This window comes from Furipterus horrens, unplaced genomic scaffold, assembly GCF_987537825.1.
Source record: "Furipterus horrens unplaced genomic scaffold, mFurHor1.1.pri manual_scaffold_6, whole genome shotgun sequence".
Classification (NCBI taxonomy): Eukaryota; Metazoa; Chordata; class Mammalia; order Chiroptera; family Furipteridae; genus Furipterus; species Furipterus horrens.
Genome location: NW_028327176.1, coordinates 188,289,105 through 188,306,882, shown reverse-complemented (window position 1 = coordinate 188,306,882; position 17,778 = coordinate 188,289,105). Strand labels below are relative to the sequence as shown.

At 44.8% G+C, this 17,778-nt stretch overlaps 1 protein-coding gene across 1 annotated transcript; it reads left to right on the top strand.

Annotated features, from left to right (window-relative positions):
• Positions 1-1,308: 1,308 nt before the first annotated feature.
• Positions 1,309-17,395, top strand: RSPH3 (radial spoke head 3). The gene is made up of 8 exons (XM_090280706.1): positions 1,309-1,754; positions 5,186-5,273; positions 8,579-8,714; positions 10,754-10,899; positions 12,095-12,298; positions 14,303-14,465; positions 16,637-16,723; positions 17,109-17,395. Exons 1-8 carry the CDS (start codon positions 1,675-1,677, stop codon positions 17,393-17,395), a joined length of 1,191 nt encoding a protein of 396 aa, XP_090136832.1. The 5' UTR covers positions 1,309-1,674.
• Positions 17,396-17,778: the final 383 nt, after the last annotated feature.

The window sequence follows — 17,778 nt, the reverse complement described above, 5'->3', positions numbered from 1 at the left end:
TTCTACCATTTGTGACAGTCTTCGCCAGTACACTTGTTTAATATAATAGCTATATAGCTCTAAAGTTACACATAAATTTTGTATAAATTGTTTTAAATCTTGTATGTACATAACACAATTTTCTGAACACTCTTACATTCCCTCTTTTGATATGCAGAAATAACTGGGTAATACTGTTAAAGCAGCATCCATTATCTGTTTTGTTGATAAAATAACAACACTGTTGTCTTTGTCAATAAAACAAAGTCATTTAAAGTTTGCCCGAGGTCGCACAGCTGGGCAGCGCAAACCTGCAGGCCGGCCCCAGTCCCTAACCCCAGTCCGGTGCCCTAAGTGCACACCCCGGTCTGGCCCGCGCATCCCAGCCCAGCGCTCCAGGCGCCCCTTGCACCTTTGTACACAGGGCCAGTGTTCTGGACCTAGAAAGGAAATCTTTCCTAACGTCAACCACTACTTTCTCATTGGTATACTTGTGCTGCAATTATTTTACTGACTACCCGCTCGCAAAGCATCAGGGACACCTTGTGGCAGAAACTTAGAAATCCCTGCGCCACTGCGACCGCCCGTCTTCCGCTGCGAAGACCCTGCGCGCTTCACGAAGCCCCGCAGTGACGGCGAGAGCAACGCTTCGGGTCAGAGTCCCCTGTGGTTATAGATCCTCCTCGTAATTACATCTCTCGGGGAAACACACACTTCACTTACACAAACGACAATATCTTAACGTTGCTAATATAAAAAACCAAAGCCTCTGCCTCCGTTTCTAAGCGCAAACCCACCCCATGATATACAATTCTTCAGAGCCCGGGACCTGACCGATGAAGGAATGGGGGCCTAAGAAAAAGCCCCAACAGAGCGCCCACCCGTTCCCAAAACTATGTCAGCGGGGCAGCCCTTGTCCCTCCGCGGGCCGGGGGTCCTCGGAGGTGCCAGCCACAGAGCAGTAAGCAGAAAAGAAGGGACAGGTGGCGGTGCGGGACCCTGGCACGGAACAGAGCTGGGAGCCTGGATGCCACCCGTGTGCGATCGAGCGCACGTGAGCAGCCTGGGGTAGCGACGCTGCGGCGGGGCAGCAGGAGAGACAACCGCGGAGGCCCCCTAAGGGGCGCGAGCACGTGGGCCGAAGAATGGCGCCTGCACCAGCCCCGGAAGCCACACTCCGAAGTGGGACTGCGGACCCCGCTGCGTCCCTCCCCTCCCCCCTGCGTCCCCCAGGGACACAGCGGGAGCCGCCACGCCCCCATCCCGGCCCGGAGAGCTGCTGACGCGCAGGCGCACCTACGGCGGCGGCGCGGCTGGGCGGGGCAAGGGTCGGAAGTGCGCCCGCCCGGGGGCCCTCCCAGGAAACGCGACCCTTGGGACGGCCTAGGGGTCCCGCCCCCAGGCGGAACTCGGGGTTGCTGGGCAACCGGAGCGGGCGTCGCGGGCCGGCTCTGGGCTCACCGGAGCGAGCCGAGCGTAGCTCCCACTTCTACCCCCGGCAACTTCCCTTCCCGCCGGCCCCCTCTCTCGCCGCCCCTCCTCGCGCCCCGCAATCCCTGCCCTTGGCACAACGTAAACCTCCGCGGCGGCCGCGACGCCTTTAGCGCCCACCTGCGTGGGAGCCAAGTTCCACCGAAAGCGAAGCGTTTGACCCCAGACGTGGCCGCCACGTTAACTGACCACGCCTCTCTGGCTATGGGCACCTACACCTACACCAGCCGGCCCCGGGCGCTGCCCTGCCAGCGCCGCCGTTACCGGGACGACCGAGTGCAGCCGTGAGTGAGCCCCCAGCCGTGTGTGTCTCCACCCGCCCCCCAGCCTGGCCCTCGTGGAACCTGCCGAGGCTGCTTTCTCTTCTCCACACGCCGCCGAAATAGAATGTCTTCCCTAAAGAACGCTTTCGCGGGGTGGAGGGAGGAAGGCGGGAGGGGAGGGGTGGCCTCCCGTCGTTACCTCGGAGGGCAGATGAATTGCTGGCTTCCTTCGCTGAGCGAGTCCGCTGATGTTTCTCGTTGGTCAGCGGGGTCAGGCGCCTTCCTAGGGGCGTTTACATACATTTTCCTACTGAGTCCACGGGGCTGTGAAGTCGGCTTTATAACTTCCTTCTGCAAATAAAGAAACAGGTGCAGAAGTGCCGCGCACCGTAATCACATGCCCCACACGGGAGCCGTGCGATCCTTTGGTCGGGAGTCCGGTGATCCTTTCATGCTGGACCCCAAGTTGTATTTTTACATTGATGAGCATTTGCGAATATTCAGATATCCATATTTAGAAAGGACCGTCGTCATTACGGTTCTCTTGAAGTTCTTTCCATAAGTCTCAAACTTTGGAATCAGCAGAACTTCCCAAGAATGGAGGCTCCGTGGACGCAGTCCGGCTGGGGCCGAGCCGGAGACATAGGAAGCGCTCAGTACAAACTGCCGAGTTAAGACGTCAGCAAAGGAGCTTTTGGTGCTTATTTCAAAAGCTGACCCCAAATTCCTGATTACCTTATTCTGACATATGAAGACATTCGTTAGTAAGAAATATGTATCCCTTTTAGCAAGATCAAAATAGAACATTTAAACTTAGAGGGGGATTATTTATGAGAGGATTCCATTTCAAAAGTACTCCTTTCAAAAACGCTTTCTGGTAACTTGAAGTGTTCGCTTATAAATCATTCCTATGAAATCTGACCAACAGATGAAACAAGGATCAGCAGTGGTTCGTTAGGAACTTTTATTTTTTAATACAGAGAGTTGGTTGATAAGTTTCAGGACCTTGCTTATATTGAACTAATCTGTTGTTTCGAGCCATTGGAAGGAATGTGGTATATGTGTGTATGTTTTTTTTTTTTTTTTTTAGTTTAAAATTATCTTTATTGGTGGTTTTCAGTTTACAAAAGTAGCATGTGCTTGTTGAAACAAATGAGAAAAAAAGAATAAGGATGAATAAAGGCAATGTTAATTACCTTCCCCCCTCACTTTCCTGCTGTAAGCAAATGTAACAGCCTTCTGTTATTATTCTACACCTCCTTGCATGTGCACACATATATATGGGCATATGTGCATTCGTACAGAAGGTCTAGTTCCAAAATAGAATCATATTACACATATTGATCTGCAGTGGGCCTTTTCCTTTTTTTTTTACAAACTCTTAATTTCTTTTCTAATGATTATATACCTACGCATAGTTAATTTTATAGAAATACATGTATCATTTTGTATTGCCTCTGATTCATGCTTGGGTGAATTCTTAGTGCCCTACACCGCCCCTGCGCACCTGTGCTTCCTCTCCTGCCCTCAAGGTAAATCACGTTAATGACCTTGCATGAATGCCTCTGTACTTTTCTCCACTCTCAGCAGTTTATGTACAAATGTATATAAACATACATGTACACACATACAAGGGCTTTGTCTACTTCATAGCAATGGTAACATATTATACACAATTCTCAGCATCGTCCTTTCCCACTTAATTCTTTGTGGAAATGCCTCCAATTATTTTTAATAGTGTTAGAGCCCCTTATTAAAAATGTTCCGCTCTTGATTGATATTCAGTTCACATCAAGTTTTTACCACAAAGAAGGAGATTTCAATAAACAGCTTTGTTTGCTGACCTCTTTATTTTTATAAGCCAGATTCCCAGAGTTAGATCATGTATATTTTTAATATGAATAGATGGAACAGTGTACCTTTTCTTAGGAATATTTAAACATAACATTTTCCCCACATCTTCACCAGCAATAGGTGTTATGGATTTTTTTTTTTCTTTTTGGCTTTTGATAGCATAAAAACTAAACCAAATTTTTTCCTCCTTATTACATTAATTAACACTGGGAGGCTTTACTCAAGTAAGAGTTATGTTTGGATTTTTCCTTTCTAACAGATACTGGCTGCAGTCAATAGAACAGATTGAGGGAGAAATTTTGTCCCAGACAGTTCAGAGACTTTTGCGATTGTCCAGTTAAGAGAGAGTAGGGGCGGTGAGCAGTGGGTAGATGTGAGAAAGATAGAGGGTAGAATTAATAGGAACTGCTGGGTGTAGGGAGTGGGGAAAAGGAAAGAAGTATGATGACTCCCAGGCTTCTGAGTTAAGCCACGTGGGTGGTCACTGGTGCCATTTAATGAAATAAGGAACACTAACGCAGTAACAAGTCGGAGTGGGAGAACGTTCCGTTGTAAGGTCGCCTTTGAGAGACATCTTAGTGAGAGGTCATATCAGACATATCCTTTGGCTATCCATGCCTGGAGTTCCGAGGCGAGTTCTGAACTAAACAGAAAGTTGGCAGTTTTAGGACTACGGATCGGAAGTGAAGCTCTGAGCATGGATGAGGTCCACGAAGGCCTAGGGAGGGAAGTCCTCCAGCACGGGAGGGGCTGTCGAGCACAGGCTGAGAAAGAGCAGTCAGAGAAGGTGCAGAAAAACAGTCGGAAGAATACGGTTGCGTCACAGAGGCTCAGAGAAGGGGGTGCTTCAGTGAGGGAGCGAGCAGCCAGCTGGTTTGCACGGTGCCCAGAGGTCGGGTCGGATGAGCCTACAGCAGCCTGGGTTGTAAGTAATATCAAGTCAGGCTACCCAGTCATGGTCTCAATAGATGAAAAATAAGCAACCCATAGGCCTCTCAGAATCACGTTGTTCGTGGTACAGATTGATACTGGCTTTCATAACCGTAAGTAGAATATCACTTAGAGAACTTCGAATGCAAATACCAACTGTATTTTTCAGTATTGATCATTACGCCCCAAATTAAAATTTTATCAATATTTAAAACAATATAATTTTAAAAGATCTCTGAAGTTGAAGAACAATGAGAAATTTAACTTGTTTTGTTTTATTAAGCCTGATTCTATTCATGTAACTTTCCAGCCCTTGAATCGAACTTCTGTCAGTTATTTCGAGTAGGCCCCTTTCCAGTCTTTAACGTTAAGTAGCCTAATGTCACAGCCTGAACCCGGCTCTGCCATGTACTAGCAGATTCCTTTCTGAGTTCGCTTCCTCTTTTGTCAAATGAGGGTTATGTCTTCCAACTCGAAGCTTCCTGTGAGCAATAAATAAAATAACATATGTGAAGGGCCTGGCACATACTCAGCATTTCATAAGTGGTAGCCATTTGTCTGCTTATTTGGGGGACTGTGTTAAAATATTTTCATCTTTGTCTAAGTCTTATTAAAAATGAGTCAGTCCCGCAGAGACCAGTGCTCACGTAGAATTTGCTCTTTGGCAGAGCGGAAGAACCCACACTGTACGGGAACATCATGTTTGACCGGAGGGTGATCCGGGGCAACACCTACGCTCTCCACCGAGAACCGCCCGTGAGTAGGACCTGGGTAGCGCTTTTCACTCTGTGCGGTGAAGGGCAGTTTGTTTGTTTGTTTCCTTTGATTTCTGATCTGTTTAAAACACTTAAAAAAGTCTCAGAAATGGATTACTAGAAAAATGAATAGTCCTATAACTAGTAAGGAAATTGAATTTCTAATTTAAAAGTTTCCCCCAAAGAAATCTCCAGGCCCAGATGGTTTCACTGGAGAATTCTACCAGACATGTAAAAAAAAAAAAAAAAAATTGCACCAATTCTGCACAATCTCTACCAGAAAATAAAAGAGGGGGGAATACTTGCTAACTGATTTTATGAGGCCAGCATTGCCCTGATACCCAAATCAAAGATAGTAATGACAAAACTATAGGCAAGCAGCTACCGTGAGAATGTACATACAGAACTCCTCAACAAAATAGCAGCAAATAGAATTCAGCAATATATGAAAAGAGTTATATATCCCATGACCAAGTGGGATTTATTCCAGGAATGCCAAGATGTTCTAGCATTTGTAAATCAATGTAAATACAGTGTATCAATAGGTTAAAAAGAAAAATCCCATGATCATGGTCATTGATGCAGGAAAAGTATTTAATAATTCAACACTCATTCATGATAAACACAACCAATTAAGAATTGAGGGGAGTTTCCTCAACTTGAAGAAGAGCATTCATAAAACACGTACAGCTCACATCTTAATTGATGGGGACAAAGGAATGCCTTCCTTCTTAGACTGGGGACAAGGCAGGGGTGTCCGCTCTCACTGTGCTTAGTCAGCGCAGTCCTGGAAGTTCTAGCCAGTGCTAGATCCAGGTCAGAAAGAAAGAAATAACACTGTCCCTACTGGCAGATTACGTGATTGTCTGCATAGAAAACTCCCACTGAATCTACAGAAAGGCCAAGCACAAATAATTGGGTTGAGCAACATCCCAGGATACAAGATCCATACACAAAGATCAGTCATATTTCTATATACTAAAATGGAACATGTGGAAAACAAAATTTAAAAGACAGTGTCATTTACAATCACTTCAAAAACATGGAATACCTAGGCATAAATCAAAACATGTACGAGACCTGTAAGATAAAAATCACAAAACGCTGATGAAAGAAATTAAAAATGATCTGAAGAGACGGACACACGGCAGGTGCATGGATTGAAAGCCCCACCATAGTAAAGACGCTAATTCTCCCCAAGTTGATTATCAGTAGAACACAGTTTCTGTCAAAATTCCAGCAAGATTTATGTAGCTTGTTCTGCCCTCACCAGTGTGGCTCAGCTGATTGGGCATTTTCCCACAAAGCGAAAGGTCGCAGGTTCAATTCCCATCAGGGCACATGCCTGGGTTGTGTGCGGTCCCTGGTTGGAGCGTGTGCAGGAGGAACTGATCTATGTCTCTTTCACATGTTGATGTTTTTCTCTCTTCCTCCCTTCCCCTCTCTCTAAAAATAACTAAAACCTTTTTTTAAAAAGAGAAGCTTATTCTAACATTTATATGGAAAGGCAAAGGAACTAAAGTAGTTAAAACCATTTTGAAAAAAAAAATGTAGGAAGAATTACTCTACCCTAGTTAAGACTTAACCAAATATGATTTTTAGTAACTGTGTCAAAACAGGGTAGTATTGGCAGAGGAATAGGTACGTGGAGCATTGGAACAGAATAGAGAACTCAGAAATATATCAGCACCAACACACGCACCTGTCACCAAGGGCTGGGTGCAGCACGTGACTCTGTGTGCAGTTCTGCTACGCAGCTGGCAGCGCAGTAGCGTTGCCTGCACCGGCCTGATGCAGCAGTCATGTGCCACAATGTCGCAATGGCTACAGTGTCACCAGGTGATAAGAATGTTCCAGCAACTTTATAATCGTATGGGACCTCCACGGATATGCAGTCCATTGTTGACCAAAACGTTGTTACAGCGCGTGAGTGGAGTTCTGTTCCATTAAGAAAGTGGAAAAAAAATCCCTCGTGACACTTATAATAATATAGAATATACACACAAAAAGCCTCCAATAGATGATCCCAAAATGATATTAGTCATTAGAAAAATGGAGTTATGGGTGATTTAGGGGGCTAATGTAGTTATTTTATAAAAAGAGGAAATGATGACTATGGAGGGGAAGAACTATTCTGTATCAGGTATTGGGTTAGGATTGTGACATTATCATTTGATTTGTTCCTTACAACCAAACCTCAGATAGACATTATTAGCATCCCCATTGTAGGGGTGAGAAAACTGGGTGTCTGAAAACCTAAGTTACTAGTCCACGCATTACTAATCCTAGTAACTAATAAATTGAAGAGTGGGATTTGAGCTTTAGAGCCCACACTCTTCCTTCTGCCATGTAGTGCAAATCTGGAGAAAGTTTATGATAGTGTTCCATTAGCAAAACAGTATAAAATGCATGGTATCATCCCAAGTTCAAAAAAACTGCATTTCAATGCTGACAGCCATTGTGTTAAGGATATTTGATTTTTTTTTTTTTTAATCATGTTACTACATTGTCATTTCAGGTAAAAATTCTTAGATTCTAATTTTAAACATTAAAAGTTTTGTCATGCAAAGTACTTTCATATTTTCCCACTGTTTTTATATTCACTTTGGGATAAGGCAGACTTAGGAGAATGATTTCCAAATGAGACGCAAATATGAAATCAAGGACCTCCAAACAATGCAGAACTACTGCGAATAATTATAATCCCTTAGTTAGTGTTTTGTGCACTTGGACAGGTTTTGTTTGGACTGAGGGAAAGAGTCAGCAATATTGTAATAGCTGTGTGGGACCAAGTAGGACTAGACTCATGGAGGGGGGTGTCATAAATTGTATAATTGTCTAACCACTGTGACTGACACCTGAAATTAACAAAAATAATATTGAATGTCAACTGTAATTGAAAACTTAAAATAATCTTAGTGCTTTTCAATTTCTTAACTATGTATTAAAATTTATCATCCCTGAATGGTTATATCAGTATGCCAGGTTACTAGGCGTGAGAGGAAATCATGGTAAAAAAGAAAAAAGAAAAAAACACACACTTGAATGAAGAAAAATAATGTATTACATGAGCTTCTGCCCCCATTGGTTCCACATAACAGTGGTACTTCGAAGTTACTTGTGTGCTTGGTCAGACACCCTTATAATCATCTTGCATAGTGCAAGTGAAATGTTAATCACCAGATAATCAGGAGACCGTGGATGGCAGGTGCTTTTATACTCTCCAGGACTCACTTCTGCAATGGCAGCTCTGTATGCTTTGAGAAATGTTTCCTGACCTTTGGATGCCTTTCCTGTCACTTTTAGCAGCTCAGTGATGTAGCTATCCAGAGACATCAGCTGGCTAAGAAGAGGGCTCTTGCCAAAAAACGAGCGCAAGAACAGCTCAGGCCACAGACGCCGGAGCCCGTGGAAGGCAGAAAACACATGGACGTGCAAACAGGTGCGTGTGTGAGCATGCCCTTCGCGTCTGGCTCCTTGGTTTGCTCCGTTTTCTAAGTGAGTTCTTCTCCATTTGGCCTTAATGTTTTTTAGGTATCTGTTACAGTACCCTCTACTTCCCCAATCGCTTGGTAGGAGAAGTCAACTCATTAAAAGGATTCATAGACTATGTATTATTATTATATTGGGTACACATGGCAATGTGAAATGGGGTTTCTTTAAAAAGAGTTTTATGACCAGATTAATTCTTGCTGAGCTCTTTTTACATATTTATTTACAAACTGGGATTACTTCCCTTTTTTTTTATAGCCCCACCTGAATCACTGTGGGACTGGCACGAGAGGAGAACAATGTAGTTCAGCGTGAGCATTTTTTTTGTCTTTTGAGAGGAGTAGCCCCTTTCGGGCCCGCGCCCTCCGGCCTCTCACTGTGGCCTCGTCGGGCCTCTCCCTTTGCTCTCCTTTTGCTCGGCACTTCCCAGGCTCCCCAGGGCTCGTGCAGCCTTGTCCCGTGCGTCTCACTGTTCTCAGCCGGCAGGGCTTACCTGGACCCGTAAGGTCTAACTGTGTGGTTGACGGAATCTTGATAATCAGACGATACCGGGGGTTTTCCATGGAGCATGTAACTACTCAAGATGCGCCTTGCATCTGGCCAAGGTGGTGAGTGGGTCCATCAGTTATTTCTGCGTAGCAAAGGCAAAAGGAAGAAAACTGTTCGCAGTTTTCCCCCTCCAAGTCTAGAATGAGTATGGCTGCGATTAGCCAATATAGTTATAATTCTGTAGAGGCAAATTTTAATGTTTATTTGTATCGTCAGAATATTAAGTAACGTAATAGTAGCCACCCTGGCTGGTTTGGCTCAGTGGATTGAGCGTCGGCCTGCGAGCTAAGTGTCGCTGGTTCGATCTTCCAGTCAGGGCACATCAGAGAAGGAAAACTCTGACTCCAAAAAACCTCCGCTGCCTTGCGGCATACCTCTTCAGGGGAAAGGCTAAGGGAGTAAACCCCGACAGAAAATCCGGAGCCGGAGTCCCTAAGGCGGTTTGACGTTGTAGTCAACACCGGCAACTCCTGCGGCGCACCTGAAGCCAAGCTGTATTGACTCCGTCTTTCCCTTGGACCCTTCAGCTGCGAAGAGAGGGGGGGTCTGCTGCATGGGCAACAGCAGACCCTCCATATCACCCTGCCCAGGCTCTGTAGCTTCATCACAAGATGTCGATTCAACACGGGAGGAAACAGATACCGTGTCACTCCCGAGTCGGACTGCACAGCCATTCTCGGCGGTGCAGATAGACTCTTAAGAAGCTACACCATCGTCTCTCGAGACGGACGGCTGCCAACGAATAGTAGCCACCTTTTGGTGAGCACTTCCTCGATCTCAGAGATCCTTTACGTGTGTATCTCCTTTATTCCTAGAAGACTCCATGTGACAGGTAATTGTGATCCCTTTCACAGATAAAGAAACTGAGGCCCAGAGAGGATGTAATTTGATTAGGTCCTATGTTCAGCACTTGACTCCAGTTCTCATGTGCTTTGCATGACACCACACAGCCCTTGTCTCATATAAATTTTTCCTGAGGTGAAATTTGTTTTTATATATCTATTTATAATCTGTAGGCTAGAAGGAAAATCAAGTAACATAGTAACATGGGCATAATTCTTTTTAATATCCAGGAAGTTTCAAGTCTTTACATGTTTACTATCTTAGGACTCATATAGATGGATTATTAACTTTCCATTCCTGTGATACTTTACATCTTACGTACGCAAACGTCTCTGGTTTTAGTATCATTTCCAACTACAAAGCTCAGTGCTCTCTCAGCATTCAGTAACGGCTCTAGTCTGACCGACTGTGTGCTCTTCCAAACATTGAAAATGCTTAGTACGATATGTGAGTTGACCCCACCCCCAATGTGAGCACTTTCTAAGACTTATTCTCCAATCCACTTAATTCTGTTTGGAAGGGACTAAAGTTTCAGATACAGATGTATGCTTGAAATAGACCAGAATGTCAAACTCAATGTATATGGTGTTCTCTTAGAATTATACCTTGAAGAAATTGCTGACCGCGTAATAGAAGTTGATATGGAATGCCAAACAGATGCATTTTTGGACAGACCATCAACACCACTTTTTATTCCTGCCAAAACTGGCAAAGACGTGACCACCCAAATACTAGAAGGAGAGGTATGTGCATTATTTGGATTTCCCTGTCTTCATTATAAATAGGTAAAGTTAGGTTTAGTTAAAAGCTTAATAGGAGTACAAACCACTACATAGTCAGAAAGACTCTGCTTACTGGATTTCTTTCTTTCTTTCTTTCTCTCTTTCTTTTTTCTTTTAAAATTTGGTTCAGTTTATTATAGTGCCAAGTAGATTTAAACTATTGCCCTTCTCATTCTGCTGACAAAAGGCCAAAATTTTAAAATATTTTTCTCCAATAAAGGTAAGTTTTCATGATCTTTAATATAAGATGTTAAAATTACACAAAGTACCCATGTTCTGATTTCCCCTCTTTGCTGATCAGAAATAAAAATCATTAGCAATGTTTTTTATTTTTATGTGTCTGCATATTTGCTTAAGTAGACTATGAGTAGATTTGTACCAAATAAGGAAAATTAGTATCTTCGGTATAAAAGATTCTACTATTAGTTGCTTATAGGTTATATAACTTTTATGAAGATAATCTGTGTTAAAAAGTTCTAAAAATAATTTTTCATATCAATGTGAGATATATAACTGCCCAGTTTATGAAGTGTAAGAAGAGAAGGCAATGCTTATGTGCATAATATGACTTAAATGAGGTTTAAGAGCCTAAGGAGCTTGAAGAACTGTCATTGATATTGGGAAATAAGTCTTCATAAGCTACACAGAAGAGCATATTTGCCTCTAAATCCTAGAGATGAATCACCATAATACCCATTATTCTTGTTCCTTCATTTTTCAAGTGTTAATCAAAAAACAATTAGTAAAAATTGAGTAGAAAAATTGAGGGGATGAGAAAGACAAGGATATTTCTCTTGGGCTTCAGAGTTTGATCTTGAAATTGTTGGGTTTCAGAGTTCATTTCGATGGCTGCATAGACCTTTTGTATAACGTTGACTTAATCACATCTGCCTGTAAACAGAATGCTCGCTTCCGTGTGCCCTGCAGGGCTGTTCTGAGGACTGGAACCCATGACCAAGGCACTAGCACAGTGTCTGGCTCACAGAAGACACTACATACAGCACCTTGTTGTCGCTGTCATTCTGGATAGTTTTCCATTGAGCCTTTGGTTTATGATCACAGTTTGATGGGCGGAAGTGGGCAAAGGGGACATCTGTAATTGTGTCAACAATTTCATTTTTATCAATTGAAATTTGCTTTGTTTTGTGCATTTAAGCTCTTTGACTTTGACCTTGAAGTAAGACCGATGTTAGAAGTTCTGGTGGGAAAGACCATTGAGCAGTCTCTCCTGGAAGTGATGGAAGAGGAGGAGCTGGCCGACCTGCGGGCCAGTCAGCATGCGTATGAGGAGCTACGCAACGCTGAACTTGCGGAAGTTCAGCGACTCGAAGAGCAAGAGAGACGACACAGGCAGGAAAAGGTGGGGATCCCATTTCTCTTCCTTAGACAGTCGTTTGGCTGTGTAACAGGCTGTGTCCAGAATCACATGTGGTCTGTGACAGGGCTTAAGGTCTTTAGAACTACATTAGAAAAGACCTGTAGAATTTGTTGTTTCGGTCTCTCCTTTTCTATGTATCACAGAACCTTCATGAACTGAATTACGTTTTTTAAATTCCAGGATATATAAAGGTACAGTATTTAAATAGAGTTCCCAAAAATTCCTAAGTGGAATAATTTAAACTACTTATGTTCCAACTGAAGGGCACTCTTTAATGTCAAGAGCCCTACTGCAGGAAGTACATCGACTTGCCATAAGTTAGTGGCAGAAAAGGTGGAGGGAAAAAGCGAATCTGTCCAACGTAGGTGGGGGGTAAGAAGCAGAGGCTCTGCATAGAATTCTGGGTCTTTTCTCAGTGGCCAGATGTTTCGCTGTACCCTTCGGGATACCCCACAGCCACATGGGTCCTTACAGAATGTTTTTTAGATTATAGATTTTTTAGAACCTTTAATAAGGAAAGATTTGGAATCTGACTTTTTAATCCTCGCTCTAGGATATGTTTATTGATTTTAAAGAGAGAGAGAGAGCCCTGGCTGGTGTGGCTGAGTGAATTGAGCACCGACCTGTGAACCAAAGCATCGCCAGTTCGATTCCCAGTCAGGGCACAGGCCTGGGTTGCAGGCCAGGTCTCTGGTTGGGGGGTGCATGAGAGGCAACCACAGATTGATGTTTCTCTCCATCTCTTTCTCTCTCCCTCCCCCCTCTCTAAAGATAAATAAAATCTTTTTTTACAAAAGAGAGAGGGAAACACTGATGTGTGAGAAAGACAGCGATCGGTTGCCTCCCACATGCACCCCGACTGAGGGTCAAACCTGCAACCTAGGTATGTGCCCTGGCCAGGGATTGAACCCGCATCATTCTGGTGCATGGGATAGTGCTCCAACCAACTGAGCCACCTGTCCAGGGCTGGAAAATATGCCACCAACCTCCAGTTAGGAAACACTAGGCTCAGTCTTTAAGGGTGTTTCTGGGTCCGGCAGTGTCACCCTATGCTGTACACCAAGAGAATGAACTATGATGGGACGCCCAGATACCTAAAACAGTTATAGTAATTTCCCAGCAGTCCCACTAACTGCACAGAAAGGCTTAGTTGTTGGGGTGTTCAACTTAATACCGCATCAAATAGACTTTCAGTTTCCCTCCCAAAGGAATAATTAATTGTGTAAAGAGCCTATGGCTTACGGTAAAGACTGTGCAAATGCAAAGCTATTTGCTTACAAATGTAAAATGAACACTGACAGAATTAGCTTTGTTGAAATAATCAGTGAAATCTATCAACGAATACTTATTTTTTAGTTTATTTGCTATTAGGAAATATGAAAGAAATGAAGAATATGAATCATCTAGATTTATATTTGCTTAAACTTTGAAAATAGACTTAATTAGAAAACATATTAATGCTCCCACTTATAAATGGGCATAGAGAAGACAGCCCACCAGCTATGTGGATATGGGGTATCAGAAGCAGCAGCAACAAAAAGTTTTATAATTTTTGGAAGGTTATGACTTCCGAAATTCATTACAAATGAGACAATTCATTGGCCCAGGTTCTTTACTGAAGACGTCTAAGCAACTATATAATTTTCATATCAGCAATACTTCATGATACTACTATGTAAAAATATGTATAGCTTAATCCTTTGATATCACTCACACCGTCAAACATGTATATCTTGAAATTGTTTTATTCGAAAATGGATCAGGAGAAGAATTTTACCATAAATTCCCTCTCTTTTCTGAGTTCAGCACCTACTGGCTGTTGACATTCATTAAAACCTTGATGGAAAATACGAACCTTTAATAGACAGGCACCTGCTGCCCGTTGTTTTGACGGGAAGATACGCCCAGCTTCACCCACGCGCTCGCTTCAGGACGCGGGGCGGACAGGACAGCTAGGTCACCCGAACGGTGGGCTTTCTCCGGCAGGAGCGCCGGAAGAAGCAGCAGTGGGAGGTGATGCACAGCCGCAAGGAGACCGCGGAGAAGATCGCTGCCCGCGCCTTCGCTCAGCGCTACCTGGCCGACCTCCTCCCCTCCGTGCTCGGCAGCCTCAGGGACGGTGGCTACTTTTTTGACCCCGTTGAAAGAGGTTTGTGGGTTGGTTTTTTTTTTTTTTTTTATCAGATTAACTCTTAAAATAAGCATCATCCCACAGTTCAGATTTATCTCCTGCTCCCTTTTATTTTGACTTGAAACCTTTCTATCTCAGAAGCAAATTAAAAAGTCAATTATAGTTGTTTTAAGTCAATACTATTACTAATCAGTGTATTAGGAAGACCTTGATATTAGTTTGTCTTCAAAAGCAACATTGGATAGTAGAAAGAAATGTGAACTTGATGTCAAAAAGTTTGACACCATAAAATAGTTTTCTGACCTTCAGTTTTCTTCCTGTGAAATGAGGATTATTTAGAAGTTAAATGTCATAATATATTTGAAATTTTTGTAAACTATTAAGTACCATTTCTGTGTAAGTTGTTGTTATTAACTTTCTCAGCTGATGTTTTCTTCTCATCAAAAACCTTTCAGGGACAGCAATGGAAGTTGTTTACTTATCTAGCTAGGTGTTCACACCGTCCCCAGCACCGTACTGGGTGTTCATACATCACTGGCACAGTTTCGGGCAACTCTCCCTGGCACTGTACCGGGTGTTCACACCATCCCTGGCACTGCACCGGGTGTTCACACCATCCCCAGCACAGTACTGGGTGTTCATACATCATTGGCACGGTACTGGGTGTTCACATCATCCCCAGCACTGTACCAGGTATTCACACCGTTCCCGGCACTGTACCGGGTGTTCACACCGTTCCCGGCACTGTACCGGGTGTTCACACCGTTCCCGGCACTGTACCGGGTGTTCACACCATCCCTGGCACTGTACCGGGTGTTCACACCATCCCTGGCACTGCACCAGGTGTTCACACCATCCCCAGCACAGTACTGGGTGTTCATACATCATTGGCACTGTACCGGGTGTTCACACCATTCCCAGCACTGTACTGGGTGTCACAGATAGAACAGGAGACCTGACCTCTGCTTTTCCAGAACCCAGACCTGCCAGTGTCCCCTCAGAGCCACCTCTTCTCAGCCAGTCCAACCAGATGAGGGCCAGGGCCCTGTTTTCTCACTGCCACCCTCTTCCCTCCAGCTTAGAAGTCCTAAACCGCAGTGCTGTGTGTACAGGTCCTATTTCAAAGGACTCACAGTGTTTGGGGACTGACATTAGTAATGTTCATTTTCACTGATTACGTAGTTCAAATGCGTGGAGGTCAGATTACACACATATTATTAGTTTACATGTATATGGTACTTTCTAGTTTATATACTGTTTTCCATATGCGATACCATGTGACCCTGCCAGTAAGCCTGTGGGGCTGGATAGGGCAGATTCATTCCCTGGAGCTCAGAAAGGGCAATGCCTTGCTCCCGACCACTCGGGCAGGGCGCGCGCAGGCCCACGCTGACCAGAGCCAGCCCGGCCCAGCGCATTCTCCCCGCTGCCTTTTCTCTCCGCGCTCTTCTGGGCGCAGCGGCCCTGCAGCCCTTCTTCCTCCCGCGAGTTCCAAAGCTTGTAAAGGGATTGGTGCCTGGCTCACCATGACTCACGGCGGTCGATATGCCGTGCTGTCACACTGCTGTCATCCCATTGAAAAATCTGAATCAGATGCCTACCCCCCAAAAAGCTACTCTTGAACATTAAAATGTATACTGTGATGGGCCATGTTTGTGAAAGATTTACCCAGTGGCAGAGCAGATTTCCATTTCAGCTTCAACAGATGTATCGCTGTGGAAACCCCTAGTTTCTAGATGGTCTTCTTCTCAGGTGCCCTCCGACCTATGTCCTCCGGGTCTTGCTCAGCTGCTGTGATGCCGAGGCTTCGACTGGGGGCTCTTTCTCCAGGTGTAGCTCAGCCCCAGATTGGCACTGGAAGCAGATGGCACTCCTGCTCCCAGACCCACATCCTCTCCCTGCTCCTTGATCCAGCTTACATGCACCTGTAAAGTCAACTCGAAAGACTTTGGCTCCAAGGAAGGCCTCATAGTTCTGAAAATACTGTTTCTACTGCACTAGAGAGGAAGCAGGCCAGAACATATGTACATAGAGAATATGGAGAAACTAATGCTGTGCGAGGCTATTTAACATTTTGTATTAAGGAAACAGTGTTGCCGCTGTAACATTAGGGGGAAAGCGCAGATTCTTCCTATCCATCGTGATTCATACAAATTACTGAATGACTAAAATTAACTGTTTTACCATAGACATTGAGCTAGGATTCCTTCCGTGGCTGATGGGAGAGGTTGACAAAACCATGGAGCGCAGCATGGTGGGGAGGACAGTGCTTGACAGTAAGTGATTTAAAAGTCGTCTCTAGAATTAAGAATAAATAGAAGAAAGATGTTAATTTTACAGCTTTAGTTGTTAGTTTTTCACTATCAGTTATATTAACAAAGGTATAAATTTTTACCCTCGATATTATTTTTGATTCTCCTATAAGTTGGTCAGAATCAATATCTTCTGTCATTGCTTTATAAATATCTTGTTAAAATAGGCGTTGAATATAACTCATTTGATTCATCAGGGGCTCAGAGGGAAGTGCATGGCTTTGTATAAAAGGCTAAGACTCAGGGAAGGGATGAGGGCTGTGGAATGTTTTATACTCACCTATTAGTCAGCATTATGATGGCAAAAAGACAAAAAATCACAGTGACGTCGGTCCGCCCGCCTTTTCAGTGTTGATTCGCGAGGTGGCTGAGAGGCGACTGACTGCGCACGCGCATGCGCGTAAGGACAAGCCGGCGTCTCTGAAACCCGAGCGCGGGCGCGGTGGTCCCCGGGCGGCGGGAGCCCCAGCGAGCGGCCAGGAATTCCAGGCACGGAGCGCATCGCTGCCGCGGAGGTCGCTTCCAGACACAGACGCCCTGCAGGGAGAGCCGGCCCTGGAGAGGCAGCTTGCGGAACAGGAGGATGAGCCCGCGGAGCTGAGGACGTCCTTGGGCGGGGAGGCTTGGGAGCCCTGAGCCCCGAGCCCCAGCCCCGAGCCCCGAGCCCCGAGCCCCAGCCCCGAGCCCCGAGCCCCAGCCCCGAGCCCCGAGCCCCAGCCCCGAGCGCCAGCCCCGAGCCCCAGCCGCAGCCCATCGGCGTGGCCAGCCCTCAGGTCGGGTCCGCAGCCCGGGCCCCCGCGGGCCGCGCGGGTCGTGCTGTGTTGGGTCAGCGTGCCTTTCTGTCGCATGGACTGGGCCGGTCCAATAGGTTGAAACAATAAAACCTAATAATAAGTGAAACTTAAATACTTCATTTATTTAATAGCGGAGTATATAAAAGTTATAACTCTAATGAGAACTATGCTTAATTACAAGCTTCCCGTTACCGTTCTATATAACTAACAAATATATTTTTTTCT

Bases quoted from the DNA above. Each gene is read 5' to 3' on its own strand.
- RSPH3 (XM_090280706.1), top strand. From the start codon at position 1,675: ATGGGCACCTACACCTACACCAGCCGGCCCCGGGCGCTGCCCTGCCAG. The intron at 10,900-12,094 runs GTATGTGCATTA...TGTGCATTTAAG, and splicing joins CCCAAATACTAGAAGGAGAG to CTCTTTGACTTTGACCTTGA. The intron at 12,299-14,302 runs GTGGGGATCCCA...TTTCTCCGGCAG, and splicing joins GACGACACAGGCAGGAAAAG to GAGCGCCGGAAGAAGCAGCA.